At 42.0% G+C, this 19014-nt stretch overlaps 1 protein-coding gene across 3 annotated transcripts in view; it reads left to right on the top strand.

Moving 5' to 3' along the window:
- ZNHIT6 (zinc finger HIT-type containing 6) overlaps positions 1-10813 on the top strand; it is a 71663-nt gene extending 60850 nt beyond the window's left edge. The window contains exons 11-12 of one of the 3 annotated variants that reach the window (XM_078156553.1): positions 6358-6432; positions 10511-10581. In XM_078156553.1, coding sequence (XP_078012679.1) covers positions 6358-6389 — 32 coding nt within the window. In that variant the 3' untranslated portion in view covers positions 6390-6432; positions 10511-10581. Of the gene's footprint in view, positions 1-6354; positions 6433-10510 lie in introns of all 3 variants that reach the window. The other 2 variants (XM_020988744.2, XM_020988746.2) reach the window with 2 other exon arrangements.
- The last annotated feature ends 8201 nt before the right edge of the window (positions 10814-19014 follow it).

Below are 19014 nucleotides of genomic sequence, written 5' to 3'. Positions count from 1 at the left end.
TCGTAGGACTTGGAGCTGAAAGGAGAATGACAATAACAGAAACGTAATAAGCATTTACTGAATCCTCTCTATGTGCCAGACACTATGCCAAGCACTTTCAAATGTTGTCTCATTTAATCCTCAAAACAACCCTCTGAGGTAGGCAGTATTATGCTCCCAACTTTACAGTTGAGGAAACTGTGGTAGAGGTTAAATTACTTGTCCAAGGTCACATAGCCAATATGTAACTGAGGCTGGATTTGAACTCAGGTCTTCCTGACTCCAGGACCAGGCCTCGCTCTGCTTTGCCACCTAGCTGCCAAAGTCCAAAGAGACTTTGGACACTAGCCTTGTTTAAACAGGTGAGGAAACATGTCCAGAGGTAAATTGCACAAGGTCACAGACATAATAGTCACACAACTTTCTGTATCAGTGATATGTCTGGATAGAGTCAGAGGTACCTGGCAGTCAGAATTTGAGCCCATTTTCTGACCTCAGTTGGGCAGCTAGAGGGCACCATAGCATATAGAATGCTAGGCCTGGAGTCAGGAAGTCTCATCTTCCTGAGTTCAAATCTGACCTCACACAATTACTAGCTGTGTGACCCGGGGCAAGTCAGTTCACCCATTTTGCCTCAGTTTCCTCATCTGTGAATGAGCTGGAGAAGGAAATGGCAAACCACTCCAGGATCTCTGCCAAGAAAACCCCAAAATGGAGTCACAAAGAGTCAGACAAGACTGAAAAATGACTGAACCACAACCAACACTCTGACCTCAATTACTGTGCTTCTGGCAGCACTACCCCAACCTTAGTCTTGACCCTGGAGGCAACCATTTCAACAAAGTACTGTCTTCCTTCTGCTCTTGGCATCCTTCACCCCCTGTCCTTCTAATGCCTCTACTAGTCCCCAAACTGAGCCACCGCCATTTGCATTCTCACCTACTCACAAACAACCAAATGCTTCAGGAGAGAGTCTAAAACGACTAATTAGGTCTCATGCCATCTAATACTACCTGGGCTCTCACCGCTGTTGACAATTCTTTACTCATCCCTGCAGGACTCCATGATTATTCCTGACTTCTCAGTTCCTCATTTTTTCTCCCATCCCCATTCTTCTTTACAAATGACCCTTTGCTTCCTGACTTATAAGAACAATGCCAGCTATTGTGGGCATTCCTACAGATTTCAAAAGCCTCTGTATTCTCACCTGTCCTCCCCTAGTGGCCACTCTCTTAGTGCAAGCTCATAGGATCTTAGTCTCATGCTCTTCCATTTCCTCTTTGACCTTTCTCCGTCAGTCAGCCACTATCAACTTCTATTGACTCCTTTCACTGTGCTCACCTCCTTACTAACACAGTAGGCTAGCATCCTTTGTCTCTTGCCTTTACCTCTAGGCTTTTGAGAAAGAATGGTCTAATTTGATGCCCCTGCTTTTTCGTTGTTAACACACATTTCAACCCACCTGCAGTCTGATTTCCATCACTTTACTGAAATCGTTCATTCTGATGTCAGTCAATCCAACATTTATTAAATTCTTATTACACGGTAGGGACTATGCTAACTTTGGGGAAATTAAAAAAAAAAGCAAAAACAATTGCTACCCTCAATGAGTTTACAGTTTAACAGTGGAGACAAGTGCAAAAATTTTCTATGTATTTGCAAGATGCAGAGTGTATGGAAAGGATCCTTACAGGGGCAGCTGGTGATGGGGATGGTAAAGTGACCTTGACAGGTTGACCTGAGTCTTCAGTGGCAGACATGAGAAGGAAGAGCATTCCAGCCATAGAAAACACCCAGTGCAGTAGTGGTGAGAGTAGATTATTGTGTGTGAGGAACAGATTATAGGACAGAATTTCTGGACTATAGAATATGTGGAAGGGAATAATGTGTAAGAAGACTAGAAAGCTTAGAAGGAGCTGGAGAGCTAGGATTTTTCATTTGTGTTTATCAGTTACAGAGGTTGGCCCATAATACTGCTTAATAAACACATGCTGACTGATCAATAAAATGTATACTTACTCCTCAAAAACCAGAAGGCAAGATTAGAAATGAGGCGGATCTTTTGGGTTTTTTTCTTTTAAATTTTATTAATTTATTTTAATGTGTCAATAATCACTTCCATATGCTTTTGAGTTTAAAATTTTTCTCCCCCTTCCTCCCCACCACCCTCCCCAAGATGGTGCACAATCTGATATAGGCTATACATTTACATTCCTATTAAACATATTTTCACATTAATGGTGTTGTAAGTAGAAATTAAAACCAATAGGAGGAACCATCGGAAAGAGGAAACATAACTCAACAGAAGAGAAAAAAAAATAGCAATTCAATTTCCATAGTTCTTTCTTTGGATGCAGATAGCATTTTCCATCATGAGGCCTCTGGAGATGTCTTAGGTCCTTGTATTGCTGAGAAGGGCTAAGTTTATCAATATTAGTCCTCGCACAACGTGGCTGTTATCGTGTACAACATTTTCTTGATTCTGCTCACTTCACTCAGCATCAGACCATATAAGTCTTTCCAGGTTTTTCTGAAGTCAGCCTGCTCATCATTTCTTATAGCACAATAGTATTCCATTACATTCCATACCACAACTTGCTCAGCCATTCCCCAACTGATGGGCATCTTCTCCATTTCCAATTCTTTGCCACCACAAAAAGAGCTGCTATGAATATTTTTGTACATGTGGGTCCTTTTCCCATTTGTATGATCTCTTTGGGATATAGCCCTAGAAGTGCTATGCACTTCTGGTGGTATGCACATTTTTATAGCCCTTTGGGCATAGTTCCAAATTGTTCTCCAAAATGGTTGAATCATTTCACAACTCCACCCACAATGCATTAGTATTCCGATTTTCCCACATCTTCTCCAACATTTATCATTTTCCTATTTTGTCATGTTGGCCAATCTGATAGGTGTGATGTGGTACCTCAGAGTTGTTTTGATTTGCATTTCAAGGAGGACCTTTTGAAGCTTGAAAATAGTTTTCAAGATAAGAAGGGATTTTCCACCTATGCTCTGGTACAGGCTGAAATATAAGGGTTTCAACGGTAACAGCCACATTGTGTGACAATGAGCTGTGATAGACTTAGCTCTTCTCAGCAATGCAATGATCTAAGACAATTCCAAGAGACTCATGATGGAAAATGCTATCCACATCCAGAGAAAGAACTATGGAGTCTGAATGCAAATCAAAGCATACCTTTTTAATTTTTTGTTTGTTTTCTTTCTCATGGTTTTTCCCTTTTGTTTTGATTCTTCTTTCAAAACATAACTAATGTGGAAATATGTTTAACATGATTATGTGTATATGTGTGTTTTTATATATATGTATATGTATATATATGTATGTGTGTATATATAATATGTGTGTGTGTGTGTGTGTGTGTGTATATATATATATATATATATATATATATATATATAACCTAAAACAGATTGCTTGCTGTCTTGGGGAGGGGAGAAGGGAAGGAGAGAAAAATTTGAGACTCAAAGTCTTATAAAAATGAATGTTGAAGACTATCTTTACATGTAATTGGAAAATATAACGTGCTCTTAAGTGGGGAAAAAATAAACCATACCATAGGAAACTTTTTTTTTTTTGGTGAAGAAGTCAGGGTTAAGTGACTTGCCCAGTCCCACAGCTAGTAAATATGATGTGTCGGAGGCTGGATTTGAACTCAGGTCCTCCTGACTCCAGGGCCAGTGCTCTATCTACTGCACCACCTAGCTGTCCCCATAAGAAACTCTTAAAAAAATAAAAAGAATCAGTCCAGGTTGATCAGGTTGGGGGGGGGGGAGAAAAGAAAAAATATAATATTCATTGTTGACTAATAAAAATAATTTACTTATTCTAAGAAAAATAAATAAAAATAAGGGTATATAAGGTCTCAGTTCCCCTTTTGCTGGGACCTTCCCTTTGAGAGTAGTACCTTTTAACTCTTAGATAGCTAGTGTTTGGGGGGTTTTTGCTTGTTTGTTTTTGTTTGTGTTTTTAGGCAGTTGGGGTTAAGTGACTTGCCCAGGGTCACACAGCTAGTAAGTGTCAAGTGTTTGGTCTGAGGTCAGATTTGAACTCAGGTCCTCCTGACTTCAGGGCCAATGCTCTATCCACTGTGCCACCCAGCTGCCCCCTTTTTTTTAATTTTTTAAAATGTATTTGATAGCTTGTTTGTACCTAGTTGTTTGCATGTTGCCTCCCCTGTTAGATTGTAAGCTCCTTGAGGGCAGGGCCTGTTTTTGCCTTTCTTTGTATCCCCAGTGCTTAGCACAGTGCCTGGCACTCAGCAGGCACTTAAGTGCTTCCAGATTTAACTTAATAAACATTTGTGTCAGGCGTTGTGGTTGGGGCTAAGAATACAAAGAAAAATGAAGCATTTCCTGTCTTCAAGAAGCTTTTATATTCCACTGTAAGTGAAATGTATACGTAGCTGACTCTTGTCAGATGAATGAATATTTAGTGGAGGGACACAGGACAGCCTGAATGTCACCTCTGATGATCTGGACAGTATCCCTTCCATTAGGTATCACCATTACCATTTTAGGAAGTGCCCAGGTCCTTCAAAGATAGAAACGTGAAGGGTTTAAGAAATAAAACAGTTGGAGGGTAGGGAAGCGGGAAGAGAGGAGAGAAGGGTGGGTGAGTATTCCTTTCCCACCATCTCTTTTTCATAAACTGCACCTTCACATCCTATCTTGTTTGTGAATTTGAAGAGGTAGTTCTGAACCATTGTCTGGGCAGGCACACATCTCCTGGAGGATGGGGCTTTCAAGCACTAGGCTTGCCAGAGTTGGGTAGGGGTGGCCTCTGTTGATCTGAGGATTATTTTCGAGCAGGTGGGGAGTTTTCATATTAAATCCCAGTTTACTTTAGATATCAGGAAAACACCTGGCTTCCTCTGGAAGCTTTACTCTGTGGAAATAAGTGCCTTTGATTCGGATGCCTTTTTATGAAGAGTCCATGGTTTTCCTGCTGTTGTTCATAACATATTAATACATATAGTATTATATATTGTGTTATAGCAGTACATATAGAAGCATGAATACGTAGAAACATGATATGCTATTGTTCCTAACATTATAGATTTAGACCTGGAAAGGAGCTGAGAGTTGCAGTATCTTCCATTTTACAGAGGAGCAGACCAAGATTCAGAGAGGTTAAGTTCACACAGGTAGTAACTTGAGAGTCAACATTTGAATTCAGGTCATCTGGCTGCAGACCAGATATTTTTTAATGCTTTTTCCATTGTACCACATGGACCATAATTGTGATTATTTCCTTATACCAGGATCCTGTGGGTCACAAGCCAACTCCCCAGTGTTCCCTTCCCCCTCATTGAAGCTGTTTCTTCTTGTATCTTCAGCATTTCGTCTTGAGATTTCCCATCCTTCATGGGTTTATTCCCTCATAGAATTTCAGTCCTTCAGATAGACCCTCCCTTTCCTTCTCTGAACCCTTGGAAATCTCCTTTCCTAAAATCTAAGGTACGTTTCAGTCTACATCTGACTTTCCTCTATCATAAATTCTAAAGTGAGTCGTTACTTTTCCCCTCCCCTGGGTATCTATTTATATTTCATCAATAGCTGCCTCCCTATTGATGAGAATTTGGCCTAGTTCCCTTTTTGAAGGATGAAGTTTTTTAAACTTGTATTTTTTTTAATTTTAAATTTTTCTCTTTCTTCTACCTTCCCCCACCCTGTCCCCATCCTTAAAAAAGAAAAAAACAAAAACATAAAATGAACCCCTCGTAACAAAAATGCATCTTCAGGTTAAACAAATCCCTGAACTGACCATGGCCAAAATGCATGTCTTATTCTTCACCTTGAACCCATTGGCTCTTTTATCAGGAGGTGAATAGATCCTCCTCAAACCCCTGGAGTTATGGTTGGGTACTGCATTTATCAGAGTGCTTGAGCTATTCCAGGTTCTTTTTCTTGACGATGTTGTTATTGTATAAACTGATCTTTCGGTTCTGTTCACTTCACTGCATGAATTCAGGTCTTCTCAGGTTTCTAGGAAACTGTCCTATTCATCATTTCTTATGGCACAATATTATTCCATTACATTCATATACCCTAATTTGTTCAGCTGTGTCTTAAATTCTAGTTCTTTGCCACCATAAAAAGAGCTCCTGTGACTCTTTTGTGCACGTGGGTCCTTTTCTTCTTTCTTTTATTTTTCTGTGGCATTGACCCCGGTAGTGGTATTTGTGGGGTCAAAGGATATGGACAATTTAGTGACTTGGGGGACATAATTCCAAACTGCTTCTCAGAATGGCTAGACAAATCTGCAGCTCCACCAGTAGTCCACTAATGTTCCTGAAAGAATGAAATTATTAAGGCAAGATAGGAAATTATAAAATAGTTTTTCTTTAGCAGAGAGAGATCAGAGCAAGAAGACAGAAGAATGAAAACAGGAGACAGACAGACAGACACCTCTCCTCAGATATCTGGGTAATTTATAATCCCCATCAGTATTATATTCTGCTCCTGTGCCAGGTTTCAGATCTTTTAATCCATTTCTCCTGTCTGTTGCGTACTTGGATAACAATATCTCTTCTGTTCTGTTGATCTTTACCCAAAGGCTTTCACCATGCTTACTCTGGCTCCAGGAGTTCCTCACATGACTGTATCTTCTCGATGCATGAAACCATTCTGCTTTCCTTTTGCCCATCTTAGAACTTTTGAAAAATATATAACCTTCCAGGGCCATATTCCAGTCATGGATCCCATCCTACCAAGTCACAGTGATAACTCATAAGGTCAGGTTTTCTTCCACACAAGGAACTCTAGTTCAGCCTGTTTATTATATGTATTTTGTACATTTTTATATAAGCATCGAGGTCCATGGATTTTATTGCTGGCTCCTTCCATGGATTTTTCTCTCGATATTTTCTGGATGACTGCCTTTTTTTTTTTCTTTCTACATCATAGCTACCCTGTATGACAGCTGGCTTGGCACCAATTCTTTGGCAGTTTTTTCCCCTCTCTCTTTTAGTTTAAGGCCCTTTGGATTAAATTTGAAAGACTTTAGGAAAAAACTTTTACTAGCCTGGCCTGGTTATGATTCCATGTCTGATTCAATGGACTACTCAGAGACTAAAGGTCAAGATAGGTAATTTATTTAATAAAAAAGCTTATTCAGCAATCTGTAGGTTAAAAAAAAAAACAGCCCACAGAGGAGTAAAAGCAGATAAAAGCAGTCCAAAAGGAAGATGGTTGGGGACCAGGAGCTCCCCATCAGAGGCACAGAACTGTCTTTATACAATATTCTTCATAGCCAAAGGGACCGCAGCTGGGTCCCAGATCACAAAGTTAAGTCAAATTACCCCAGGTTTACACCACAGAGTCTTGGCTCGCAATAGCCCAAGTGGGTGGTGTGGGAGTGTGGTCATTAACTCAAGCCACCCCAGTTCCCACTTGCCTACTGGCCCACAGCAGATGTCTTGTGCAGATCGAGTCAGCAACCATCTATGGAGTGCCTACGTCATTCCAGGCACTGGGCATATAAAGAAAGGCAAAAAAAACCCTGCCCTCAAGGAAGTCCCATTCTAATGGAGGTGACAGCATGTAATTAGCTAGATACATGCAGGATACACAGAAAGCAGATGATGGGAAGTCATCTCAAAGGGAAAGGCATTATGTAAAGGCATGCAGAAAATGTAGAATTTGAGCTGGGTCTCAAAGGAAACTGGCAAGTTATGGAGAGTAGGTGAGGGGGACAGAACATTTCAGGCATGAGGGCTCAAGTGCAGAAAATGGAATGTCATATGTAAGGAAAGCAGGCAAGACAGGGTCACTTGTTTCAAAGATTGTACAGAGGGGAGGTGAAGTGTGAGAAGGCTGGAGAGTAGGAAGGGGCCAAGTCTTTGAATACCAAAATGAGGAGTTTAGATTTGATCCTGAAATAATATAAAGCCACTGGATTATTTTTTTCTTTTTTAGTATAGGAAGTAACATAGTTGGGCCTCCACTTTTAAAAAATAACTTTGGCAGTTGAGTGGAGAATGGGTTAGAATGAGGAGACTTGAGGCAGGGAGGCCAATTGAAAGGCGACTGAGTAGTCTGGGTGAGAGGTAATGAGGGCCTAATGTAGGGTGGCTGTGTGAAGGGAGAGAAAGAGACCTAAATGAGAGCTGAGGTGCAGGCTGAAATGATGAGATTTGGCAACAGGTTGGCTATGTGGAGTGCATGTGTGTGAGGAGTTGAGGATGATGCTGAGGTTTCGGGCCTGAGTGACTGGGGAGATGGTGGTACCTCTAACACTAATAGAGAAGTTCCAGAGGTGGGGTACAGAGGAAGTTGGAGGGAAACAAAAGAAGTTCTGTTTTGGACTTGTTAAGCTAGAGAAGGAAATGGCAAACCACTCCAGCATCTTTGCCAAGAAAACCCCAAAACAGGGTCACGAAGAGCTGGACATGACTGAGCAACAACAAAAACATTGCCTTGCTACAGGGAGGCAGTGATATAATTAAACTGATTTGAAGTCCTCCCTTTCTAGAGCTCCAGCCTTCTATCAGGTACTGACTTTGCATCCAGGATGCCTCCAGAATGCATACCTAACAGCAGGCAAGAGCAGGAGGAGGTATTAGGCATGCTCCCACCCTGGCCAGGAACCTGTGATTCCTGTATTTTAAGCCATGGTCCCGAAATCCACATCCCCTTCTTAGACATCATCTTAACAATCTATTAACTTCTCAAATCTATCTTTTCTGAAAGATCTTGGCAACAGTGATAGAAAAAAAAATACCAAGTTCCTAAAGTCTTCAGTGATCTTCCCAGTGCTTCATAATCCTAGACCTGTTTTCTAGATTCTCACCAACCAGGTCATTTGTGCCCGTATGAATCCCCAGCAGTGATTAGTAATCAGCAGGTTGCTCAGATTTCTTCTAACTCTTGGGAAGTTCTCTGTCACATCCAGAGTACATTGTTTAGAAAGATAATAGAACTGTATTATTATCATTATTATTATTATTATCAAGAATTCAAATAGCTACCTTCCCCTCACTCACCCCCATTTTGGAAGGATATGGATTCACAGGGTGGGCAGATGAAGAGACAAGTACATCTTTCCTCCTTGTAGGGACCAGCACGCTCTCTTTCAGGAAAAACCTCCTATCAATTGCTTAGGTCTTCTGGAGTTCCTAGGGCAAGATGATGGGAGTGGTCCACCCCAGGTACAAGAAATAAGGGAGGTGCATTTGTCTGCAGACAATTTAAACGCTACAGTGAAACCAACTGAAAGTCAGTCTGTTTTTTATTATCACCATGCACTGGTAATTCTTAACAATGTCAGTGATAAAATACTCCAGTCCAAAAAAATCTTTTGTTGGTCTAAGTTCTAAACAATTGCTGCATGACTGCAGTTGGCCCCCAACACGCCCGGCCTCAGCTACTCAATACGTTTGTAATGGTTTGGGATCCTTCCAGCTCCTCTTCAGCCCCTGGGGTTCTGCACATTCTTGTAGATTGAAAACGAGCCATGAGGTCACGTACCCTCTTGTCCTCAGTTTCCTCATCCATAAAATGAGAGTTGGGCTAGTGGGACCTTCCAGCTCTATATGCGTGACCCTATGATTCTTCAGTGTTAAGCATCATTAACATGTTCTTCTTTAGGCATCTCATATCTCATTGATGTCTCAAAGTACTTTTTTCCATTTCATTTTTGGCTAAAATTTTACTTGCTACCTTAGAACTTCTAAGGGTAAGTAGACAGCCGTTATATTTTTTTTTTCTTCTTAGTATTTGTTTTGTATTGTGTTCACGTGGTCTATTTTTTTTTTGTAAATTTACTTTTTTTTTCCATTTTCTTCTATGCTTAGTACTTTAAAAAAGGTGGGGAGACCAGGGAAGATGCCTCATTAAGTTAATTTCTTCATAAAATTGCATTGCAAAGGCATCTGTCTCTCAGTCCAAACACCATAACCACTTTCAACTCCTCCATGATGCAGCACCCTTCCTGAAACTTTAGTACGCCTTTTTTGGTACCTTCACAACTTTGCAGGCCACTAAACTTAGAAGCAGGAAGTCTCCCAGCCTGGTTGGTAGCTGCCCCTGCTACTGCCCCTGTTTATGCTGTGGCACGATCCAGGGATCAAAGCCCCTCTTTGGGCAAAGGGCTCTTTGTTCATGGGTCCAGCACCTCTAGGCCTGGTCTCTTGTTTCCCTTCTTTTTTTCTTCCAGCCTCCCCCTTGGGCTGAGATGTCTTCTGCTTTGGAAGCCTGGCTGCCTGCCTGTACCATGGATGGCATTTCCTCTTCAAAGGTCTGTGGCCACAGCTGCCCAGCCCTGTAGAAAGAGCACAAACCTTTGAAATAGCTGTGGCTTCACTGGATGCAGAATTGGAAGTCATGAGCCCCCCCCTTTTTTTTTTCTTTCAGACCTTTGCTTTCTTCATTTTGTTACAGTTTTCCTCAGTCACATTTAATTCTGACTAATGAGATCAGTGGCTTTTAAATGTTTGTTTTCGAATATTTGGGTGACCAGCCAACATGCCAAGCTGACCATCCTGAAAGCAGTCTCTTTTTGCAGAATCCAGTGCCTGGAGGAGGAAAGGAGAAGCCGCTCAAGAAAGGTTACTCAAGCTGCCTCCAGGAGAACCGGATCTGCAGCCAAGGCCTCCATCTGTGGGCTCCAAGCAGAATGCTTCTGAGGCTTGAGAGGAGGGAGCAGTAGTCAGTCAGTTAGCATGCTGGGCTAGCTCTTGAAATGGAAGCAGTTCCTTTGATTAACTGGGAGGGCTGAAAAAGCTGTCCCATGGCTAAATTGGGGGGTTGTGTATTCACATGCTTTTATTTTATTTTTTTTGTTTTGCATAAATTGCTAAAAACTCTCCATGTGGTTTTCAAAGCCATCTCTTTCAAACCAGAATTTGTCCCCACCTTGAAACCCTCATTACACACCCTGAGGCACTCCTGGGAGCCTGAAGAACCCCAGCTTTTGGTTTGTCATTGAATTGCTTGTCTCCATGTGACCCTTTTCTGAATGGAAGTGAAGAAGCTTTAACGGGGGGGGGGGGGGGGGGGGGGGCAGTTGCCCTGAAGGTCTTTGGGGAAGATGCAGGAGGTGACTGATGCCCCATCGCACTCTTCCTTGTGCTGTATCTCTCTTTGTATGAGTCCTGTCCTTGTAGCATAACATGAGCTTCTTGAGAACAGAAATGGCGGTGTTTGTTAAGTTTGCATCCCCTGTCTTGGAAAGTCCAACCCAGTGTATCACACATAGGAATAGGTGTTTAATGGATTATCATAAACATGACAAAATGTCCATAAATCACCCAACAAGTATTTCTTAAGCACTTAACCATGCGTCATGTACTGGAGAGGCAAAGACAAAAAGGAAATAATCCCTGTTCTCAAGGAGTTTATGTTCTAACAGGTAGATAGATTTGAGTGTGCATATGTGCATGCACACACACACACACACACACACAAAACATTATCTTCCCTGTTTGACAAATATACATTATTTCCCCTATTAGAATAGATAGATAGATAGATAGATAGATAGATAGATAGATAGATAGATAGATTGATTGATTAATAGATATGGATAGAAAATGATTGATAGGTAGATAATAGATATATTATGATGGAAAGAAAGATGGTAGATTAGATAGATGATCGATAGAAATATGATAGATGATGAATAGAAAATGATATATGACTGTTAGGTAAATAATAGATATTTAATGATGGAAAGAAAGATGATAGATTAGATAGATGATCGATAGAAATATGATAGATGATGAATAGAAAATGATACGTGAGTGTTAGGTAAATAATAGATATTTAATGATGGAAAGAAAGATGATAGAATAGATAGGTAAAGATATGATTGATAGGTAAATAATAGATATATAATAATGGAAAGAGGATAGGTGGATGATTGATAGGTAAGCACTAAATATAAAATGATGGAAAGAAAGATGATAGATGATTGATAGGTAAATACTAAATATATAATGATGGAAAGAAAGATGATAGATAATAGGTAGGTAATGAATATGTAATGATGGAAAGAAAGATAATAGACATGCATAAGGCTTTTGGTGAGGGAAGACTCTGGTAGCTGGGAGTATTAGAAAGGGCTTCATGTAGAAGGTGATGTTTAAGCAGAGTTTTGAAAGAAACGAGATTCTAAGGGATGAGGAGAGGTTGCATTCCATACCTGGGGAACAGCCATTGCACATATCTACCTCAGAGTTCAAGCATTCCATCTGTGTGGAGGTCAGTCCATGGGCCCTCCCCAAGTCCAGCACACATGATTACTTTTCTCACAAATGGCTAGCGAGTCCCAGGGGGATAGATGTCAAAACGTAGACATGATGAACACATAATTCCAAAAGTAATAACTAATGCTGACTAGAAGAGCATCTCTCCCTAGGGGACCTCCACCTCCTCCCCAAGTCTCTGATTATAGCTTTGGGACCAATCCAGCTAGAGATGGAATGAATGCTCCATGGGAATGATTTCACTGGCTCTGCCCAATCCCCCTCAGCCTCTCCTTTTACTAGAGAAGGGAGCCATGTTTCTATTGTTTCAGGAGGCTCAGGGTATTTCCATCTAACTCGAGTCCCCTACAGAGAGAAATTCAAGCCTCCCAGTAGTGTGGATTGCAGTGAGGTTTCATTTCAGAATATGCCTTTGATATTTAGCTTAGTTTGGAAATAAATATGACTAGTGAGAGAAACCTCCCTGTGGCCCAGTTCATTTGGGAGCAGCATCCCAGGCAATGCAGACATAATGTCTCTTTTCCTAGATATCTGCTTCCTCCTCTGATGTGAACCACCATGAGACCATCCCTGAAGCCTCTGTCATCAATAGGAGCTCTTGTCCCTTACATTTGAGGTGATAGTTGAGAGAGGTGGCATCAGATAACCTCGGTTCAAGTCCTGCAACCACAGGTGAATCCCTTCCCTTTCTTGGGCCTTTGTTTGCTCATCTGTAAATAATAAGGTTGGATTGGATGCTCCCAAAAGTCACTTTCATCCCCAGAGCCGGCCTCTGCAAGAAGGTTTCCTTGTGGAAATCAAGCCTAATTCTTCTGGAACCTCCTAAAACTCCTGTCAAGTGACTTCAGGCAGAACCTTAGTCATGCTGGACAAGATTCCATTTGCCAGGGATACGCATCAGAGACCTCTTGTATTTTTGTTTCAATCTGATACCCTTTGTTTTTGTATTCCTCTGAGGATTGACTTTTGCTTGTGTAATATGAACACAGGCAGGTTTTTCCAATGCTCCCTCCCTTATGCTGGGATCTCTATTTCCTTCATTTCTATTCATGCATCAGAGTTGCAGGGGGAAATGAGGGTGAGGAGTTAGTTTGCATGGATTTTGCTCCCTTCTCTTTCTTTACTTCTATACTCAGATACCTCAGATTTCCTTAGACAGTTCTCTTTGAACTGATAGAGCAACCATTTGGGAGGCAAAGTGGACAGAGCTCTGAATTTAGAATCAAAGAGTTCAAATCCAACCTGTACCGTAGATTAACCCATGATCTTGGGTGAATCATTTCATTTCTCTTGGCCTCAGATTCCTCATCTGTAAATTGACAAAAATTGACCTAAATGACCTCTGAGGTCTCGCTAGGGTTGGAGGAGATGACCTCCAAGATCTCTTCTAGGTCTTTGTCTGTAACCCCAGGATCCTGTCACAAGCAGATGAAGAACTGTGGCCATATTCTGCAGTGTGGCAAAAACCCCAGCCTTCCACCCTCCTTCTCCTCCTAAAAAATAGCTCCAAAGAACATAAGAGGTCCCATGGCCTGGGAGATGCCCCAGTACCTGCAGGAGGATACGCGTCTGGGTTGAGCCAGCTTCCAGAGTCAGGAGATTATGGTGGTGATGGTGATGGTGAGGATGCCTGAAAAATTATGTTAAGATTCGAAAAGAACTTTCCGTGCATTTGAACCACATTAGAGTCTCACAAAAATCCTGTGAGGAGGATTCTACACACATTACAGCATTATCCTCTTTTTATAAATGAGGCTTGTCCCAAATCACACAGCTAATAATGTCAAAGACCAGGTGTGAACACTGAGAGTCCACTCTAAGCCATGATGCCTTTTCCAAAACTTCTTAACTACCATATACTATTGTCCACTAGAACTCTGGAGCTTGCTCTGAAAAGAAGTAGGGCTTCTCCCCACCAGAGCAGCGGCTGCTGCCTAGACTGGGTGTATAAGGGAGCGTCAGGGATAGTCCCATCTGGACTGGGTCACATACTTCAAAATCAAATGTACTCATTTGGACTGAGCTCCTGGAAAGTCTAAATCACAGTCTTAGGCTTAAAAGAAATCCCATTTTTATTATTTTAAAATATATGCATCTAACGCAGCATTGCTAACCAGATCAGCTTTAATGAATCTGTGAGTCATGCAATATAAACAAATTACCTCCCTGAGTAATGAGAGAACTGGCGGATGCCATTGCTGAGCCAGTTGGTAACCTCAGAAAGACTAGGAAAAAGGAAAGGTGAATACACGGAATCTCAACAAAGGGAAGAGAGTGAAATCTACAGTCACCAGGCCAGTGGGCAGGACTTCACTCCATGGCAAAACTCTAGAATGAATTGTGAAAAGGATAATTAGGGAGTGGTTAGAAAAGGAATTAATGGTCATAAAGAACCCATGTGGTTTCATCAGGAACAGGCAGTCTCTCAGAAATGTTTTTCAATTGAGTTGCTAGTATAGTAGATCAAGGGAACGTCATATTTGTACTTTACCTAGATGTTGGTGAAGCATTTCACATGCCATGTTGAATCAATGGATCAACAAGCTTTTTAAATTACCATGTATCAAGCATGACACTAGGCAATGAAAAAACAGAGACAATAACGAAATATCGCTGCACTCGGTGTCCATTCTATCAGGGAAAACAACACCTATGCATATAAATAGGTATTGTAGTGGCTAAAATGCTAGACTTGGAGTCAGGAAGACCTGAGTTTCAGTTGAATGATAAAGCTGGAAGCCAAATTACAGAGAGTTAATTAAGAGCATGAGAAAAAAAGGAGATGGAGGCATCTATTGTAGAAGGCCTTCTCAAGGAGTTCAGTCACAAAAGGAAAGAAAAATTTTGTCTAATTGTTCATGGGAATGAATAGATCAAGTAAGAGGTTTTTGAGGTTAAGGAAGACACGGACATGTTTGTAGGCAGTGGGGAAGCAGCCAATAGACAGGGAGAGATTAAAGATAATTGAGGATACTAGAAGGGCAGTGTCTTGGAGAAGGTGAGATAAAATGAAATCACTTGTGCAGATAGAAGTCTTTACTTTGGCAAAAAGAAGGACCACTTCTTCATATGAAATGGGGAAAAGAAAGAAATAGCCAAGGAACATATCTGAGAGATGTGAGGAGAGGGAGCTCTTAGGGAATGACCTAAATTGAGACAAGGGTCTCAGCTGAGAAGGGGGAGGGGAGGAGGACCTATGGAGACTTAAAGAGGGCTGAAAGGGTTTAGAAGAGCTGTGTTGGTGTGTGGTATAGTGAATCATTCAGGGAGCTGTAAAAGGACTGCCTGGTAGCAGTGAGGATCCAATTGAGATCATGTAACATAAATTCATAGTGGACCCAGTCAACAAAAGTTTTGTGATTTTTAAAAATTCTGTTCAGTAACACGTGAATAGGAGTAAAGGCTGCAGACAGTGAGAGTGCTGCAAGATTAAGGGTAAGATTAGAGGTCAAGGGACTCAAGAGTAAAGGATAGTATAGAGTTGAACTAATTCACCCAGGGGTCAAGATGGAGAAGGGAAGAGAGCATACCAGTACAGGGAACCAATTGAGTGGTAGAGGGATGGGAGGTCACAGTGAGGACGAAGAATAGGGTGAGGAATTGTAAGGTCCTGCTAGGTGGTGTAGTAGATAGAATTCTGGACTTGGAGTCAAGAAGACCTGAGTTCCAATCCTTCCTCAGATAATTTGTGACCCTAAGCAAGTCACTTAACATCTGTTTCCTCAACTGTAAAAGAGAGATAATAATAGCACATACCTCACAGAGTTGTGAGAACCAAATGAGATACAATATATAAAATGTTTTGCAAGCCTTAAAGTGCTATATAAATGTTAGCTATCATTATTATTATTATTATTATTATCATTATAGGAAAAAGGAGACCTCAGCTTGCTTGTAGGGAATAGGGAAAGAGCCTTAAGCCTAACCGGGTTGAATCTATTGCTCAGGGTGCTTCCTTAGACTTCAGAAGGATGATGGAGGGAAGGGGAGAGAATTAATTTTGTTTCAGTCGTGTTTCGCCCGCGGAACCTGGCCATCCAGTCAGCAAGCCAGCCCGAACCTTGAGTTTTATGGAAACATGTTGACATCTAATCCCCTCTTTTCAAAGGGTCACCCTAGTTACTCCACCTGGATGGATGACTCAGATTAAAGTCTTTCCCTCGAGTGTAGAAGTAGGCCCTTCTGAAGGACAGGAAGGGGGTCAGTTACCCAGATGCATCAAGTGTGAAAATGCTTTAAATAGGACAATGACCAGAGTCAGCAGTAACTACCAAAACCCCAGGCAGCAACCGGTGGGTGCAGGGGGAGACAATAAACAACAGCAACCCCAGCAAATGCAAATGTTCAAACCAAATGGGAAGGAAAAAGAAAATCCAAGAGAGCCAGAGAGCGTGAGCTCATTCCAACTGCAACCTGGCCAAAGCAGCATCTGCTGCTGCATCTTCCTTCCAGCTTTCCCTCGCATCCTCTCCCCTGGTGCTTCTCTGCATTTGCAGAATTCTGACTGGGCCTATGCACAGACCGGGCTCTGTCTCCGAGGGGAGCCAGGCCCTTTAGCCGAGATCTGTGTACTAGAGAAAGGGATTTCTCAGAATGTCCCTCCTGGAGTGCTTTCCGAGGTCTGCTGGGGCCAGAGGCTTTCATCTGTGAGGTGGGCAGAGGCAATATGGGCCATTATCCACCATCTGGGTTGAAATGGTAGGACCTGGGCAGGCCGTGCTCATCTTCCCGACCTGCTGGGTCAGTTCCACTTTAGTGTGTGAACAAGAAACAATTGATTGGGCAGAAAACATTCCACACAAACCCTAGAACTCAAGCGTTCTGCTCTAGGAGAGTCAGGGTATTCTTATCCCTGACCGTGTCCCCCCTACTTCACTCCCTTCACCCCCTTAGTTTCCCTACTTTTTCTGCATGATTTGGGAGAGCCTCTTGAGCTGGGCATTGGGGAGGGACACCCTGTAACCTTTGTTGCCATTCATTCCATCCTTCCAGTAGCCTCTCTGGAGGTTGCTCTGGTTAGGATGTTATCTTTGTGCCAGGCAGGTATGGTGGGTGCCCATTCTGTTTTTCTGTTTTTCTTGTTTTTCCCTCCATGTGTGCTACCCTCTTGAGGGGGTTGTCAAGTCGAGAGCCTTTGCAGAGTTGGGTTTAAAGCACCCATTAAATGCTCCATTAGCTTTATAGACTCAGCACAAAGAGAGTCACACTCTTCAGGGCTGGAGCTTCCCAAGGTTTTCTGCAGCTGCTCTTCAAAAGGTGATCACTGGCATGGTGGAAATAAGGAACTCTCTATCAAATGTATTAGGTTCAGCCATAGCACATTCATTTGGCAACATGCACCATGTCCAGTGGCCTGGAAAATTGTGACTCCTCAGTAAGAGAGAACTAACCAGGCAGGTAATTTTGGAGGAGCTGAGTCAGTAAAATATGGGGTGCCTCTACCCAAGAGTTTGTGCCTAGAATGAGCTGTGATAGTTTGTTTTCACAAACTCCAGCCCATCCTAACGTTGTGGTACAGGCCGTCTGTAACGTTAAGGAATCTTAATGAATTCTGGTCAGTTCGTTCATGTAGCATGCTGTTCAATGACACAGCCCCGGCCCCCCTCAACCTTTCCCTGCCCTCCACATCCCAACGTCAATCTTCATTATAAACCCCAAAGCCCTATGTTCCTGAGCCTGGGTCTTGGGCCTGTACCTCTAAATGCCAATCATCTCAAACAGCAGAGACCTCGGAGGAAGTAGACCATAGCCAGAGAGCTGGCAAGGATTATGGAAAGAGAGACTGGCACAAACAGCAAGTCTTTCCACCGTGCTAATAGGGAAAGGGGAAAAACACACTGAAAGAAGATGCCAGGGGAGCCCCGAACCGACTTGTAGAGCGGTGTCACCTTCCAGAGCTGACATCAAAAGGGACTGTGTTCTTGACAAGCCAGACCTAAAATCGGAGCAGCCTCTCCAGGACCTCTTCGCGGCTCCATTTCTTCACAAAACACATCTCAGGTTCCACGAGGCCAAGGATCATGGCCCCTGGGGTCTCAGAATGCGTCAAGTGGAAAGCTACGAGGTCTGTGAAGACTTCCTGAAGTCCTGCCGGGGCCCCCATCTTTGTGTTAGGCTGCACTGATTGTTCCTGCCCCATTTATACAAAAGCCAGTGGGGTTACCTAATTCCAGCTCTACCAGGTCACTAGTGTTGCAATAGAGTTTCAGAAGTTCTAAACTATGACCCCCTCTCCCCTGCCAAAGAAAGAAAGAAGGAAAAAAAAAAGAGGACAAGTTTGTATTTGTATTGTTGCTATGGGATTCAGTTCAACTGTATTCAGATGCAGTTTCTTTTAATAAAAAAAAAAAATTAAGCTGTGTACTGCAGCAGACCAAGCTGACATGATGTTTATATTACAACGTTGCCATGGCAGTGCATATGGTTTTATTTGGTGGAAATTTGTGGTAGAAATCGAAGGAAGTCATATGTATGCAAGACAAACAAAAAAGGAGGCTCAGAAAATAAATACTGAAATTGAAAGGGTCATTGAAGATAACTGAACAGTAAATCAAGGATATCATCCCATGAGGTTCACTCAGTTGGACAAAGTTTTTCCCTTTTCAAGTCATCCCAACAGCCTAGGGGAAGGGAATTATTTCTAACTTCATCAGTTAACAATCACCTATTATGTGCTGAGCACTCAGCTAGACACTGAGTATATAAAGGCAAAAATGAAATAACTTCTGCCCTTGAGGGCATAGCTTACGTTCTATAAGAGTAGGGAAGAGAACATGTACATATATAAATATGTGAGATATAT

Source organism: Phascolarctos cinereus, unplaced genomic scaffold (assembly GCF_003287225.1).
Source record: "Phascolarctos cinereus isolate Bilbo 61053 unplaced genomic scaffold, phaCin_HiC Scaffold_5;HRSCAF=322, whole genome shotgun sequence".
In the NCBI taxonomy this organism is placed as follows: domain Eukaryota; kingdom Metazoa; phylum Chordata; class Mammalia; order Diprotodontia; family Phascolarctidae; genus Phascolarctos; species Phascolarctos cinereus.
This window is presented reverse-complemented; position numbering and strand designations above follow the sequence as displayed.